Source organism: Hyla sarda, chromosome 1 (assembly GCF_029499605.1).
Source record: "Hyla sarda isolate aHylSar1 chromosome 1, aHylSar1.hap1, whole genome shotgun sequence".
Taxonomy (NCBI): domain Eukaryota; kingdom Metazoa; phylum Chordata; class Amphibia; order Anura; family Hylidae; genus Hyla; species Hyla sarda.
In genome coordinates, this window is record NC_079189.1 from 419,246,568 (window position 1) to 419,264,268 (window position 17,701).

Consider the following 17,701-nt stretch of genomic DNA (forward strand, 5'->3'; position numbering starts at 1 on the left):
CCCTATCCTTAAGATAGGGGATAAGTTGTAAACCACTGAGTCACCACTGGACTACTCCTTTAAGGACGCAGACCTTTTTTTACAAATCTGACCACTGTCACTTTAAGCATAAATAACTCTGGGATGCTTTTACTTGTCGTTCTAATTCCGAGAGAGTTTTTTCGTGACATATTCTACTTTATGTTAGTGGTCGAATTTCGTCGATACTTGCATCGTTTCTTGGTGAAAAATTCCAAAATTTTATGAAAAATTTTGAAACTCTGCTTATAAGGAAAATGGACATCCCAAATGATATATTGATTCACATATACAATATGTCTACTTTATGATTGCATCATAAAGTTGAGATGTTTTTACTTTTGGAAGACATCAGAGGGCTTCAAAGTTCAACAGCAATTTTTCACAAGATTTTCAAAATCTGAATTTTTCAGGGACCAGTTCAGTTTTGAAGTGGATTTGAGGGGCCTTCATATTAGAAATACCCCACAAATGACCCCATTATAAAAACTGCACCCCTCAAAGTATTCAAAATGACATTCAGTAAGTGTGTTAACCCTTTAGGTGTTTCACAGGAATAGCAGCAAAGTGAAGGAGGAAATTCAAAATCAAAATTTTTTACACTCATGTTCTTGTAGACCCAGTTTTTGAATTTTTACAAGGGGTAAAAGAAGAAAAATCTTCCTAAAATTGTAACCCAATTTCTCTCGAGCAAGGAAATATTTCATATGTGTATGTGAAGTGTTCTGTGGGTGCACTAGAGGGCTCAGAAGGGAAGGAGCATTAATGGGATTTTGGAGAGTGAGTTTTTCTGAAATTTTTTTGGGGGGCATGTCACATTTAGGAAGCCCCTATGGTGCAAGAAAACCCCCACATGGCAAAGTATTTTGGAAACTACACCCCTCGGGGAACGTAACAAGGGGTCCAGTGAGCCTTAACACTCCACAGGTGTTTGACGACTTTTCGTTAAAGTCGGATGTGTAAATGAATTTTTTTTTTCACTAAAATGCAGTTTTTTCCCCAAATTTACCATTTTTACAAGGAGTAATAGGAGAAAATGCCCCCCAAAATTTGTAACCCCATTTCTTCGGAGTATGGAAATACCCCATGTGTGGACGTCAAGTGCTCTGCTGGCACACTACAATGCTCAGAAGAGAAGGAGCACCATTGAGCTTATGGAGAGAGAATTTGGTTGGAATAGAAGTCGGGGCCCTTATGCATTTACAAAGCCCCCCATGGTGCCAGAACAGTGAACCCCCTCCCCCCACATGTGTCCCCATTTTGGAAACTAGACCCCTCACTGAATTTAATAAGGGGTGCAGTGAGCATTTACACCCACTGGCGTTTGACAGATCTTTGGGACAGTGGGCTGTGCAAATGAAAAAGAAAATTTTTAATTTTCACGGTCCACTGTTTCAAAAATCTGTCAGACACCTGTGGGGCGTAAATGCTCACTGCGCCCCTTATTACATTCTGTGAGGGGTGTAGTTTCCAAAATGGGGTCACATGGGGGGGGGGTGGTCATTGTTCTGGCACTATGGGTGCTTTGTAAACACACGGGGCCTTCAATTCCAGACAAATTTTCTCTTCAAAAGTCCAATGGTGCTCCTTCTCTTCTGAGCATTGTAGTTCGCCCGCAGAGCACTTTACATCCACATATGGGGTATGTTCTTACTCAGAAGAAATGGGGTTACAAATTTTGAGGCTTTTTACCTATTTTCCCTTGTGAAAATGAAAAATTTAGGGTAACACCAGCATTTTAGTAAAAAAAACATTTTTTTATATTTTCCCATCCAACTTTAACGAAAATTCGTCAAACACCTGTGGGGTGTTCAGGCTCACTATACCCCTTGTTACGTTCCGTGAGGGGTCTAGTTTCCAAAATGGGGTCACATGTGGGTGTTTATTTTATGGCGTTTGTCAGAACCGCTGTAAAATCAGCCACCCCTGTGCAAATCACCAATTTAGGCTTCAAATGTACATGGTGCGCTCTCACCCTTGAGCCCTGTCGTGCATCCGCAGAGCATTTTACGCCCACATATGGGGTATTTCCGTACTCAGTTACGCGTTACAAGTTTTGGGGGTCTTTTTTTTCCTTTTACCTTGTGAAAATAAAAAGTATGAGGCAACACCAGCATGTTAGTGTAACCGACTGATGTACACCCCAACTTTTCCTTTTCATAAGGGTAAAAGGAGAAAAAGCCTCCCTCAAAATTTGTAGCTCAATTTCTCCTGAGTACGGAAATACCCCATATGTGGCCCTAAACTGTTTCCTTGAAATACGACAGGGCTCTGAAGTGAGAGAGCGCAATGCGCATTTGAGGACTAAATTAGGGATTGCATAGGGGTGGACATAGGGGTATCCTATGCCAGTGATTCCCAAACAGGGTGCCTACAGCTGTTGCTAAACTCCCATCATGCCTGGACAGTCAGTGGCTGTCCAGAAAAGCTGGGAGTTGTTATTTTGCAACAGCTGGAGCCTCTATTTTGGAAACACTGCCGTATGATATGTTTTTCATTTTTATTTGGGAGGGAGACAGTGTAAGGGGGTATATATGTAGTGTTTTACCCTTTATTATGCGTTTGTGTAGTGTTTTTAGTGTACATTCAAACAGGTGGAGGTTTACGCTGAATTTCCCGCTAGGCGTTTGTGCCCCGGCAGAAAATTTACCGCTGATCAAACTTGAAGCAGGAAACTTACTGTAAACCTGCTTGTGTGACTGTACCCTGTACCCTTTTGTATTAGCGGCGATTTTGTATTGAGATACACACTACCGTACTGCTAAATCTGAGTGAACCAATAACATAACTTATGCATTGTTCCTTATATTTACCATCTTGATAATCAGGACCAGGTCACTAGTGCTTTTCTGGGGTATATGTTTTTTAGGGGTGGGTTTGTCTGTCCTTTAGTTTGTTACTAATTATCTAATAAAGTTTATACAATTTTTTCATGAATTTTGTATTATTGGTGTTTAATTCATGGTGACAATTGTAGGAGTAGTACCATAGGTGGTTTTTTGTTACCATTTCTATTGGTTTAACATTTCCGAGGAAGAGTGTAGGTTATAAGGAAACTTACTGTAAACCTGCTTGTGTGACTGTACCCTGTACAAAACTACAACTCCCAGCATGTACTGACAGACCGTGCATGCTGGGAGTTGTACTTTTGCAACAGCTGGAGGCACACTGGTTTGAAAACCTTCAGTTTGGTTCTGTTTGGGCATGCTGGGAGTTGTAGTTTTGGGCATGCTGGGAGTTGTAGTTTTGGGCATGCTGGTAGTTGTAGTTTTGGGCATGCTGGGAGTTGTAGTTTGGGGCATGCTGGGAGTTGTAGTTTGGGGCATGCTGGGAGTTGTAGTTTTGCAACATCTGGAGGGATACAGTTTAGAGACCACTGTGTAGTGGTCTCCAAACTTTAGTCCCCCCCCCCCCAGATGTTTCTAGGCAACTACTCACCGGCTTCCGTATTCTTCACCAGGGAGCCACACGTCATCGCCGCCACCGATCAGTTAAGGGACCACCACCGCCGCCGGTCACGCTACAGTTCCCCCGTTCTGCCCGTATTACCGTCGGTGGGCAGAAAGGGGAAACCGAACTTTAACCCCCACCCGCCCCTGGTTGTCGCTTCTTGACGACCAATAACAGGGATAGGAGGGGTGGCACCCCTGCCACCTAACTCCTATCCCTTCAGGGGGACCGGGGGTGTTTTGGACATTCCCTGATCCCCCTGATTTTCGGGGTCACCGGACATTGGTATGACCCGGATCCCCCGAAAATCGCCGGTCTTAATTGACCGGCGATTTCCGGCGATCGCCGACATAGGGGTTCTCAGGACCCCACTGGGCGTATGCATGGGATCCCTGCTGATAGATATCAGCAGTCATCCCGGTCCAGTCCCCGACCGGCTATCGTCGGGGACCGGAATTCCCACAGGCATACCCATTTGCCCTACGTCCTTTAGGACTCAGGATTCAGGGCGTATGCATATGCCCTGCATCCTGAAGAGGTTAAAGTAGATGTACACAACACAGTCCACCTTGAGACAAACGCTGCCAATGACCCGCATTCAGCAGTCCTAGATTAAATGATAGGGGTCATTCATACACTCAATTACACTTACAGTCAATGGACTGCTGGCATTAATCGTTAATTCTTATATATACACATGATTCACAATCCTACCAAAGATCATTAATTTATATAGTAAGAAATACACATGATTCCCGATACTGACACGTTTCTGCAAGCGTCTAGATAGTTCACATATAAGACACCTGCTTCCTTAGGGGAAACATGGCGGGACCTGTGTGAGTCATATACAATTAGATAATTGCACTAAAATGTGCGTCAGAATATCTGCAAAGTAAGAGTATCTGCAAAATGATAGACCCCTAACTCCATCAAGATAGTAATGTACGTAGCGCCGTTATAGCCACTCCCATGAATACATGCAAAACCTCAGGTGGGCATGAAGAGTATCCATAGGACATGACCCCAGGGAAAAAGCCTAAGTGACGGTGTTAAAAGTATTAGCCGAGATGCTGACTCTGCAGTGGCAGCACTCCCGCCGTGTTGTGTGCATCTACTTGTACACTTACTGGGTATTCACATGATTGGTTAATTGGTGTATTTTTATATAAATTAGTAAAAGATAAGTTTTAGAAGCACCTTTCTCCTCTGGGGAGTCTTATATATTTATATGACGTCACGTTTTTTATCGTAAAGTATGGGTGGAATTTCAACCTTTACAAGTTACTCTTTAATTTAAGTACCAGTCCCTTATTTCTGCTGATTAATCTTAATCATCCCCCAAATCCCTCATGTATGGTATAGCTTTTGGTAGAGTCTAGAGATGAGCGAATCAAATCTGATGAAGTTGAATTTGTTCCGAATTTCATGAAAAATTCGATTCTGACCAAATCCGAACTTCGACTCTGTTCTAAATAACAAATTTCTTCATTAGCGACACCCCTGCGATCGTCCTGTATAATGTATAGATGCGAGCGGCTTTCTCCTGCGGTCCCATCTCTGCAATAGATAGGACATTCGTAGCGGATGTCAGGAGTGACACTTGCTGTGATCTGTCCTCAACTGCAGGTACTACTGCTCCCAACATGGAGCACACTCTGCTCCTTGCTGGGAGCTGTAGTACCTACATTAATAGACAGTTTTCAGCGAGTGTCACTCCTGACACCAGGTGCGATTGTCCTGTATAATGTATAGATGCGGGAGGTCGGCTGCTCTTTTTTGGTCTAACTGTAGTATGAGTATATGCCGTATATATACCTATTATTCATATTTCCCACATATTTCCATCTGGCCAATTGCAGCTCTCTGTGGGAAATATGAATAGGTGTATATATATACTGCAGTGCAGGGGACCATAGAAGAGCGGCCACCCGCATCTATACATTATACAGGAGGATCGCAACGGGTGTCAGAAGTGACATGGGCGATCTCTCTATTAGTACTGGTACTACTGCTCCCATCATGGAACAGTGTGTTCCATGCCGGGAGTAGTAGTACTACCTAAAAAAAATGTTTAAAAAAAAAGTGAACAACACACACACTCTACATTTTTATTATTGTCGGCTACATTTTTAGTGCCCTGCCTGCCCACATAAATTGATCCCTGTTTAAAAATGTATAAAAATTTTGTTATAATAAAGTGACACCTGGGGGCGATCTGTCCATTAGCACAGGTACTACTACTTCCATCATGGAATAGTCTGTTCCAAGCTGGAAGTAGTAGTACTACAAAAAAATTTCAAAAAATTTAGAAAAAAAGTGAAACTCACACACACTTTATTAAACACATTATTAAAATACATTACTAATAAAAATTTGCCAAGAATTTATTCAGATCAAATTGATATTTTTTTTTTTAATTCGGCGAATCGACCAGATCGAATTTTTCTAAAATTCGCTCATATCTAGTAGAGTCCAAAAAGAATCAAAATACATACCTCAAATCTCAAATATGTTTCAAAATTTGACTTTTTTTGAGCAATAAAATCTGACTCTAAAAACATTGTTTGCACATAGCTTTGCACTGCGGAAAAACCAGTGCTAACAAAGTAATATTCTAAAGATGGCAGCCATGTCAGATCTGTGTCAACTTCAGCGCATTTTTTCTAAGGGTATGAGGCTTGGTTCACACTGGCATAATGTGGCAGCAAGTTCTGGCCTTACTGCAGTTGTGAACACCCATACTGACAGCCTTTAGATAACTGTTCCTCAGACATTTAAATAAAAAAAATGTGGTAGATAAACAGTTAATTTGTTTACAATATTATTAAAGGAGCTGATACCAGGGAGGGGGGTGTCTGACTGCTGGGACCCCCTGTGATTTCTGGAACTCTCGCATTCATTCATTTCTATGAGAGTGCTGATGATGCCCTGATGATGAGTACTGTGCTCTGGTCTCTTCGGTGCTCCTATAAAAACAAATGGAGCGTGTGCTGTCTACCGCTCCTCGTTGAGAGCCGGTTCCCACTCCGGAGATTGCTGGTGGTCCCAGCGGTTGAATTTCCCCCCCACGATCAACTACTTATCCCCTATTCTGTGGATAAGGGGATAAGTAAATTTTGGCTTGAGTTCTACACATTATGGTGTGTTTGTTTGCTTTGTCTAATTTACTATTTTTGCTTTTTAAAAGATTCTTTAACTCTCCTTCAAAATTGGATTGGAAAGCTGAGGGACCAAATGAAGAAAGGAGAAGTAGTTTTTCGTCTCAAGAGTATCCTGCTCAGAAGGTATGAATTGTTGGCTTTATTTTCATTGCATATGTGAAACAAAACACAAGGTTATATCAAGTTTAGTCCATTGCCCTGTAATGTTGATCCAGAGGAAAGCTGAAGGAACCTATGAGATAGAAGTTAACTTTCCTTATTTTTGTAGAAACTTCCCTTCCTGACTCCAAATCTGGCAATCCGAATAACTCCCTGGATCAACAACCCTTGTCCAAAATCTAGTTACTATAACCTGTAATATTATTACTCTCCAGAAACGTATCCAGGCCCCTTTTGAACTCTTTTATTGAGTTCACCATGACCACTTCCTTTGGCAGACTTGGCTAGATGTAGAGAATACCCCCTTGTAATAGGCAATCTGATGAAGTGTGATTGCACTCCAAAACATTTCATTGTGCTAGCTTTGTGCCAATAAACCTGATCTTTACTCTGGAGTGGATGGGAAAAACTTTTGTGCAGTGCCTGCCACAGTGTCTCCACTTTTCCGGCACCATTTGGAACACTACTTCGGCCAATGTAGGGGGGGATATGCCTTGGTTCAAGTACTATACCATGTAAGAGAGGGACTTCATGACGTGAATCCACTTTTGTAACTACAGAATTACATGAGGCATTGTCCTCCCCATTTACTTTTTCCATTTCCCAGTATTTACCCCTTGCCAAAAAACGCAGATATTTAAACAGAGCATCGGCTTGGCAGAGGTATGAAGCTAGATGAGAAGCTGAGCTCGCATCTTACCCGCTTGGTCTCTGCTGCTGTCAGCAGCCAGGACCTGCGGCTATTGCCGCGGGGAAGTTGCGATGTCCCGATCATCTGTAAGGATGGAGCGGTCTCTTACCTCCTTTCCTGTCATCCGATCGGTGCTCCTATGCTGCAGCCAGCCTTTGCAGGCTGTAGAAATCGAGCACCGATAATACTCCTATGGTGCAGCATTGATCAGTGTATGCAATATGAAGATTCCAGATAATAGTCTGTTATGGAGACTAAAGCATAGTGAATAAAATGTAATAAGTTAAATATGAATAAACCCCTTACCTAATAAGTTTTCCAATTGTTGCCCATTTTCAAATTTTTAAAATCAAAAAATTATGTAAACAAAAATAAATATAAACATATATGGTATCGCCCCCTGCGTAAATGTCCGAACTATAAAAAATATAACTTTAATTTAACTGCACGGTCAATGGCGTAAACGTAAAAAAAAAATTCAAAGTCAAGAATTGAATATTTTTGGTCACTTCCTATACCAGAAAAGAATAAATAAAAATTGATCAAGTCCAATTAAAACAATGGTTTCACAAGAAACGTAAGACCATGGCGCACAAAATGAGCCCTCATACATCCCCGTACACACAAATATAAAAAGTTATAGGGGTCAGAAGAGGACAATATTAAACATAATAATTTTCATGCAAAGACCTATATAGGTTTGATGTCGTTCTAACCGTATGGACCGTATAGAACATGTTATTTGTACCGAAAACTGCACATCGCAGAAACTAAAGCTTCCATAATTTGCTAAATTGCTTTTTTTAAATTAAAATCTTTCCACATATTTTTTTTTTATTTCACTGTAGATTTGGTGGTTGAATAAATGATGTCATTACAAAGTACAGTTGGTGGCGCACAAAGCGTGTCTTATATGGGTCTGTAAGTGGAAAATTGAAAGCATTATGGTTGGGAAACACTGCCCTACAGTGTTGATCCAAAGAAAGGCAAAAAAACACTTATGAGGCGGATGCCAATTTGCCCCATGCCAGGGGAAAAAATTCCTTCCCGACTCCAAATAGGGCAATAAATCCATGGATTGGAGATTATTACAACCAGGGACTGGAATGTCCCTGTGTTGCCAACGCATTGGAAAAACGCTGTGTATAGCCGCGGTCCCAAGCTCATGTACAAAGTCACCAATGCATTGGAAAAGAACAAAAAATAATGGTGTACAACGCCGCATCCAGGCTCGTGTACAAAACACTTACCGCATATACTCGAGTATAAGCCGACCCGAATATAAGCCGAGGCCCCTAATTTCACCCCAAAAACCCAGGAAAAGTTATTGACTCGACTATAAGCCTAGGGTGGGAAATACATCATCCCCCCATGTCATTATCACTCCCATCAATATCACCCGCGTCTTCGTCGCCACCCCCGTCATCGTCACCGCCTGTCAATCCCTTTTCAGTGGTCTTCAACCTGCGGACCTCCAGATGTTGCAAAACTACAACTCTGTCCGGGCATGCTGGGAGTTGTAGTTTTGAAACCTCTGGAGGTCCGCAGGTTGAAAACCACTGCGCGGGCCTTCGTCATCATCCAGACCCCCCCTTTAGTTTTCTACTCACCTCCCCTTGGTGGGAAGGAAGGGTGAGCTGGTCCGGGCCATCTATGCTGCAGGGACCGTCCAGTGGGGAGGGTTAGTCATTTTGGGCTGTCCATTTTCACCGGGAAGCCCTCTTCTCTGCTCAGGGCCGTCAACGGACTAGTGACGTTGCGTCGATGACGACGCACAGGGACGTTCATGCGCACGGATGGCTGTCCGGGCATGCTGGGAGTTGTAGTTTTGCAACATCTGGAGGTCCGCAGGTTGAAGACCACTGAGAAGGAATTGACAGGCGGAGAGTTCACTCGAGTATAAGCCGAGGGGGGCGTTTTCAGCACGAAAAATTGTGCTGAAAAACTCGGCTTATACTCGAGAATATACTGTAAATTTGGGGAAGAATATAAATGGGGTAAATCATAAATACTCCACAGAGGTATGGTACGCCTTGAAGCATTCTTTGGTTTTTCAGGACAGGTGTCACACTGGAAAATTGTGTCCGTCCTTTTCCTTTTTTAAGCACAAACTCTGCACCTTTTCTTGGACTGTCCTTCTTTTCCAGTGTGGGGGACCTCTCCTGGGAAATGTTGCCCTGGTACAATACGCGGACCTACAGTTCCAGAGGTACTCTGGCCCTCTCCTTCCCGGTTTTAAAAGATCGGGCCTTGATCACGACCTCCTGGAACTGCGGGAATGTCCCTGCTTTGCCAGCGCTCGGGAGTAACACAAAAGCGTTGTACAATGCTGTCTGGACCATGGACAATGCTACTTTTTTGTGCCACCTACTGGTTTTGCGCATGGTGCCATATGGATTGAGGAGTTGATCAGAGAGATCAACTCCTCCTACTAAATACGGATTGTAGTCCAGGATACAATCAGGTTTGGGGACCGTTGTTTCGGTACCTCGTACAGTGACAGGGGTGCTGCCGTTATCGTGAATGGTGGTCAACATAAGGACCTCCCTCTTATCCTTATATCTGACCAACAGCAGATTTTCACAATTAAGGGCTCTGCTCTCACCCTAGGGATCGGTGGGGGATATGTGGGGAGGGCTCACAAGCGGCAGTGGCTCTGGTGGAAAGGGACTTGAAGAGAGGGATGCTTGTATAAAAGTTATCCACCTTTATTCAGCAGGGGTTACATCAGTTCCCACACAATTTTCCCGCTAACTCCCAGGATGGTGGGGCATTGTGGGGTTTCAATGCGGGAATCCTTCCCTAAATCTGTATGTTTACCCTGAGGTGCTCTCACAGAGTTTGTATACTTACACGCCATACCTTTCCCTTTTACTGGGAATGTACTGGTGGAAATGGAGTCTCCCTTTGAAACTAATAAGGAATTTGTCAATGGCGATCTCCTTATGGGGGGGATATATGCCTCTGCAAATTTATTACTGAAATTATCTATGACCAGCCTGATTTTGAACAGGCGTTCATATTCAGGATCAATTCGGAATGTTGCATTATCAACATAATGCAAACATTTGAGGACAGCCTCAATCCGTGGCCGTGGCATGGCCATACTGTAGAGGGGGTGTTATACAGAACATCCCCACTCCAGTATTGCCTTATGCTCTGCTTTTTACTAAGCCCATATGCAGCATGAGGCCCAAAATGTGCTCCTCTCGGCTGCATTGATGGGGGTCCATCTGTCGGGCCTAGCCAAAAAAAACTGCTGGGCATACAAGTTTGTTTGAGCCACAATCAAAGTGACAAAGTCCTCGCTTTTAAAAGTCAATTTCAGTGAGGCCTGTGGTGTCAATTTTGATTCCTGGGCAGCCAGCAAACCCAGGAATCAGTGACGTATAATTGTCCAGAACTGGGGTCCAGACAGGGTCATATGCAAGGGGGATAGTGCCACTAGTATGGTGGACAGGGAAAATTGTTCGAGGGGCAGGGCTACTAGTTTGGGGGACAGGGCTACAAGTTTGGGGGGCCTCTCCCGGCATTGTCCGGCACAAGCGTCACCGCCTTCTAGGGGGTTCATCTTCACTGGATGATGAGGAAGGGGAAGAAAAGTGGAAGGTCGGGGTCTTCCTCTTCCCAATCACTGGCGGATTCACTGTCGGAGGCAAGCATGGAATTTTTATGGGGGGATGGAATGGGACGGGGGGTTGTAAGTGTGTGTGTGTGTTCAAATGTAGTGTTTTCACTTACTTTATTTGTGAAAAGTGTGATATAAGGGCAGGCTGCAGCAGCAAATGCTCTGATGGGTCACACGGAGCCACAGAGCAGTACTGGTGCAGAACAGCCCTTCCTGCTAACTGTCCCTGCCTGCTCTACTGCTTACCAACGATGCGCCGCACACTGAACCCAGTCTCCCCCGATAACCGCTGGTCTCCCGCCTATAACCGGCGGTAACTCGCCGCAGAACACCTTCCCCGCTCTCTGCCCGGACTCGAGTGAGTGGGCAGAGTGGGGGAGAAGGTATTCAAACTATGCAGAGCGCTGCAATTGGCTGGACCGGTCGGACCGGCCATTCGCAGCGATCGGAGGGGGTGGCAACCCTGCCACCTCCCTCCTTTAGTGAATGGTAATTGGAGCTGTCTCGGACAGCTGCAATCATCATTTTTTCTCCTTCCACCAGGTTACAGGGGGCCTTATTGCTCTGCAATCGCTGTGATAGGACTTATGAATGTACTGTCCAATCATGGTCACGTTACAGGAGGGGGTTAAGTCTAGGGATCGACCGATTATCGGTATGGCCGATATTATCGTCCGATAATCACGATTTTGGGCATTATCGGTATTGGCAATTACCTTGCCGATAATGCCACGCCCCCCGCACCTCCCCCACCCCATTGCACCGCGACCGTCCGTACCATCACCACGCCCCCTCCCGACCCGCCGCACCGCGACCGCCCCCACCACACCGCGTTGCACCCCCCACCGTAGTGCTGGGTGGTATACCGGTATGGATTTTTGCCCATACCGGTTGGGCCCCTCCCCCACCCTCCGAGTCAATAAAAAATAATTAAACTTACCCGTAATGGGGGTGGTCCGGGCCATCCATCCTTCCTGTAGTGTCCGGCGGCATTCCGGGTGGAGGGTGAACCGGTCCGCGCTGTCCTTCTTCGGGCAGGCTCCGGCCTAGTACGCTGCATAGACGCCGCTACGTCGTGATGTCCGGTGCGTCGCTGCGCAGCGGCGTCTATGCTGCGTTACTAGGCCGAAGCCTGCCCGGAGTGGAGAAGATGACCCCCGGAGAAGGACAGCCCGGACCGGTTCACCCTCGACCCGGAATGCTGCCGGACACTACAGGGAGGATGGATGGCCCGGACCACCCTGACAGGTAGGGGGAGAGAAGCGGGTGGTGGCGGCGGCGGCCTATTGCACCGCAAAAGCCACTGCAGTGTATTGATTTAAAGCGCCCGCTTTAAATCAATGTTCTGCAGCGGTGTCGCGGGGGGATAAATAGCCGATAATTTATACTGGAATATCGGTATAAGTTATCTGCTATTGGCCCTAACCTCCACAGATTGTCGGTATCGGCCCAAAAAAAACGATATCGGTCGATCCCTAGTTAAGTCCCCCCCTAGACATTGTGTGAAGATGGCTGCTGTTAGAAAACAGCAGTCATCTTCACCCGATCACCCTGTCGGATGACGCTGTGGTACAAAACAGCTTGGACGTAAATGTACGTCCTGGTGCGTTAAGTGCCACCTCGCCAGGACGTACATTTACGTCCTGTGTCGTTAAGGGGTTAAAGTCTATGGATGATGGATGACCACAAATGACCATCCGTTAGTACCCATTATTTGTATATTCTGCTAAGATCCGTTGTGATTAATTATTTGATCCATTAAATTATGATCTGTTATTGTTGAATAATAGGTCAAGAACAGACAGAATCATGATGGCAGTGTGAAAGTAGCCTATCACTTATATTTTACTAAAAAATTGCATATTACAGTTGCCCACTGTCTTTTTCATTTTCCCAAAGGGAGGGGGCGTGTCCCTCTCTTGCCTGTGCTGTGGTGACTCCTTCCCCCTCCCTCAATCTACTGACTCATTGCTCTTGGGAGCCAGTCTGGCAGCCCTACTCTGTAACACTTTACTCTCTGGTTTTATGCTGTACACACACACACACACACACACACACACAGATTGCCTGTACTCTAGCCCCAAAGACATTATGGTGTGTGTGTTTAACTTAAATTTTCCTAAATTAGTGCAAAGGTCCAGGCATGCTTGGAGTTGTAGTTTTGCAACAGCTGGAGGCTGGGGACCCTTAGTGGTAGGATTTTCAAAGGCAGTTTTCTTAAATAAAATGTGAATTTTTTTTTTAAAGAAGTATTTCAGAAAAACTATTGTTTTGCCAATATGTACAACCTATAAAAAGTTTTTAAATCTGACACTGCCCATGTAAATGGACACTGTTAGATTCAAAAACCTTTTATATGTTGTACATCTTGACAAAATATTAGTTGTCGTCAACAAAAACTTTTTATATAATAGTAGATAATACCAATATATAATATATATATATATTTGTAATATACTTTGGTTAAAAATATGTATATTTTTGTCCCTGCAGCTACTGCCTGTGTGTCTCTATGAGGAGTCCAAATACAGGAAGTGTGGGTGGACAAGCAGGCCTCTGTGCAGTAAGGACATGCAGTGCTCTGTGCAGGGAGGCTTTGTAACATGCTATGGGGTTACACATGAGGATGGTTGACAATTCTGGAGCCTGCACAGAGCCCTGCTTGTCCTGCCCTCACTTCCTATATTTGAACTCCTCATAGAGACACACAGGCAATAGCTGCAGAGACAGCATTTTTTCACCCAAAGATATACACATTTTTTAACCATTGTATATTACAAATTACACTTTAACCTTTTTAATATACTTAATAAGAAAATGTTATTTACTTTTTATAGAAACTATGGCTGCTTCAGCTTGGACCATGATTTTAGAAACGACATGGACAAAGTCCAGTAAATGATGGTGGACTAGCACTCCTCTGTGTTCTCTTCTTTCTGATAGTACTCCTCCTTGCTCTCTCCTGTCCTATCAGACAGGAGAGAGCACAGATGAGTCCTATCAGACAGGAGAGAGCACAGAGGAGTCCTATCGGACAGGAGAGAGCACAGAGGAGTCCTATCAGACAGGAGAGAGCACAGAGGAGTCCTATCAGACAGGAGAGAGCACAGAGGAGTCCTATCAGACAGGAGAGAGCACAGAGGAGTCCTATCAGACAGGAGAGAGCACAGAGGAGTCCTATCAGACAGGAGAGAGCACAGAGGAGTCCTATCAGACAGGAGAGAGCACAGAGGAGTACTATCATGCAGGATAGAGCACAGAGGAGTACTATCATGCAGGATAGAGCACAGAGGAGTGCTAGCCCACCCTCACTTACTGAACTTTATCCATGCCTGTGCTTCAGCTTGGACAAAGCCATGATTTTACTAGCCATGATTTCTATAAAAAGGAAATAACATTTTCTTATGAAAGTCATTAGAAAGGATAAGGTTTTGCCAAGATGTACAACTTATAATTTTTTGGGGTATCTGACAGTGCCAATTTAAGGGGTTATTGTAATGTAGTATTATTGTCAGTTTAAAAGTTTGGCTTGCCCTTTTTAATGTACATTTCTGCATTTTCATCCAAAACTCATTGAACAGGTCACGGGAATGAAAGTTTCCGGCTGCAGGGCCTGCGGCATATTTTTGGTTGTGGTTAATTAATAAATGCTGTTTTAAAGTGTTCACTTTGTTTTTTCACGTGGTTTCGTTAAACCATTTCCTGCTTTCTTTCCCAAGGGTTTACAGAAACAATGTGGGTGAAGATTCACTGGTGATTTATTTGTTATATAAATGTCAGGGAGATAGAACAGACCTTTTAGTTAGCTTTTGTTAACTGCACATTCCACCAACTGTAAGGTAGATAGAATGGCTGTAAGAAATAGGTTCTTGGTGAAAAAAAAAATCTCTAAACAGACACTATTTTCAAGCAGAATAACTTTTAGACACTTGACTACTTCAAATGATGACAGTGGTGGGGTTATGGGATTGCACATCTTTTATTAAAAGGTTTGGCTGTGTAAATACAGGAGCCTTTGTGGCAGTACCAACTTTTGTAACACACGAAAAAAAATCTTACTACTCTTGATTTTAATTGACTCAATTTAAAACATTTTAGAAAATTTGATGTTTATTAACAATAGTATAGAGCTTTTTAAACAGCTCTTTAACACAAGTTATTTGATATACCCTTTTATATACCCATTTGGTATCTGGCTTAGTACCCCCTTTCCTTTAATTGAGCCTTTTAGGCTCTCTTCAAGCTAGCATCATGGCTTCTATTTCCATCAATGCTGTGACAGGTATAATAGATTTGTATGCTACTCTTGCTCCCACAAGCAATGTGTAACATGTGAAGTAATAGGTCCTAATGTTAATGTGAACAGCGCATTGCTTATAATCCTCAGTATGTAGGCTTTAGGGTGCGTTCCCACAGGGTGTATACACAGCGTATTTGACGCTGCGCAAAATTTATGGCAGCAGCGGGAAATACGCTGTGTATTCCTTGCTCACTATACACACGGCTTTCCGGCGGCAGCCCTATGTGTGCACTGAGTTTTGGAGGGGGGGGGGGGGGGGGCGTGTGCCGGCGTGTCTGTGACGCATGGCTCCGCCTCCAAAACTCACTACACGCATAGGGCTGCCACCGGTATTTCCTGCTGCTGCCATAAATTTTGCGCAGCGTCATATACACTGCGTATACGCCCTGTGGGAATGCACCCTTATAGGGGATATCCAGCAAAACAAGAACTTTTTAAGAAGGGTCTGTCTGGCGAAATAAAGATCACTCATCTGCTCTGTCCCCCATTTCTACTGTTGCCTGTGTCCCAGCTGGTCACAACTTCCTGGTCAGTATCTTGACACACAAAAAAATGCCTGCGCAACCAATAAATAGTGGGTCACCTCTGTGCCAGTGATTTGCTGAGTTGGCATTTCCTGTATCTTGAGATGGGTCCAGGAAGCAAAGATCAGCAGGGAAGCGGGTACAGGCATGCTAGGGGATTGAGTTTTTCTTTTATATTAAAGAGGTACTCCAGCTTTTCAAAACCTATCCCCTACCCGCAGTATAGGGAATAGTGTATGACTGCAAGTGGACCCACTAGGACATCTACCATAGCACCAGGACCCCACATTTAGGACATACTGGTCTCGCCAGTAATGGCCCGGCCAGCCAATCCTCAACTAAGGTGGAACACTGCTGCAGACAGTGATTGACTGAGCGTCCCATCACTGCCAAGACAAAAATGTCCCAGAAGGTGTAGGCTGGAGCGATCAGTGGGAAGAGTCTGACCCGCTCTGGAAATCACTTTGTTCCAGAGGTCTGGACCCCCCAAGGGTAACAAGTTTGTTTGATTTATGAACTTTCTCTTTATTTTGCTGCATATTTTTTTTTTTTTTTATCCCTTATTCCCGGGCTGTCGGAATAAAACAGACCAGTATTATCAGTGTCACTAGGGGAGTGGCGCAAGGTAAGGTAATGTTTTATTATTTTTATTCTGGCAGCACAAGTGATTAAAAAAGTTTTCCCTAAAGAATGTTACCTTTTTGTAATTTGAATGTATATCTATACGGAGTATACTATGTTGCATACTATGTTCTACTCTTCACTTTTCCTCGTATATTCCTATAATCTCCTAATAAACTTTTATGATGTGAACTTTGCATCAACCTTGACAATACATTGGCCATTTTTTTATGCAGACCTCTTTAGACTGTTCTTAGATTTAAAAAAAAAAATAATACAAATTAAACAAATGCTTAAAGACAAAAAATTATCATTTATATTTAGTTGACACCCTTCTTATTCTGGGCTTGTGTGTCCAGTATGTGGTTTTTCTCAGTGGGCAACAACTATAGTTGTATGATTGCTTCTACTTTGAATGCTGTCAATCATTGAAGCACTCCACCACCTGGACTTAAAGTTGGCAGGAATTTTATTTAATACATTTATAAGGATATGCTGATCACCCCCTCCCTCCCCAAAACTAACAATTCAATATTCTCTGCCTATCTTGCTCTTTAATAATATGTTTATCAGAACATATTCCCTTTGGTCATATTTTTCTGTGTGGTATAAAAATGTTACTCAAAATCTGACTACCAGGGGAAACTACTGCTATATATGTTGCTACTTCTGTGAATGTGTGGTTATTATATCACAACATTCAGAAGAATAGAAATCCATGGAGTGGTCAAGTTTACTAGAATGGGAGTAGTTCATAGGGAAGGATTAAAAGCGTGGACTTTCCATTCCATGATGTCCATAGGCCCTGTACAGGGATTATCTTCATGAGACATCCCTAGTGTTTCCGAAAGGCATATGAAGCTACAGTGACAAGAAGAGAACTACTTCCATATAAAGCATTTCATTGAGGAAAGATTGTAATTTCATAAACTTAGTTTTCACAACTGCTCATTCAGTCCTTCTAAATGAGCATGTTATTGGTTGTAGAGGGGGAAGAAGTAACTGATACCAATTAGGACAGAGACAATGATAAAACAGGAAGGAGTTAAATTAACGTTGTCCAATCACAAGTTCTCAAAGTGACATGTGGGCTGTCTTAATACCTCTGAGATTTTAGGTGGACCTGCAAAAAATATATATCTATGA

The 17,701-nt window shown here is 43.6% G+C and overlaps 1 protein-coding gene across 7 annotated transcripts in view; it reads left to right on the forward strand.

Annotated features, from left to right (window-relative positions):
• KIAA1671 (KIAA1671 ortholog) overlaps positions 1 to 17,701 on the forward strand; it is a 235,563-nt gene that overhangs the window by 80,245 nt on the left and 137,617 nt on the right. For all 7 annotated transcript variants that reach the window (XM_056529030.1, XM_056529070.1, XM_056529054.1 and 4 more), the window contains one exon: positions 6,659 to 6,755. In XM_056529030.1, the coding sequence (XP_056385005.1) occupies positions 6,659 to 6,755 (97 nt within the window). The remainder of the gene's footprint in view (positions 1 to 6,658; positions 6,756 to 17,701) is intronic.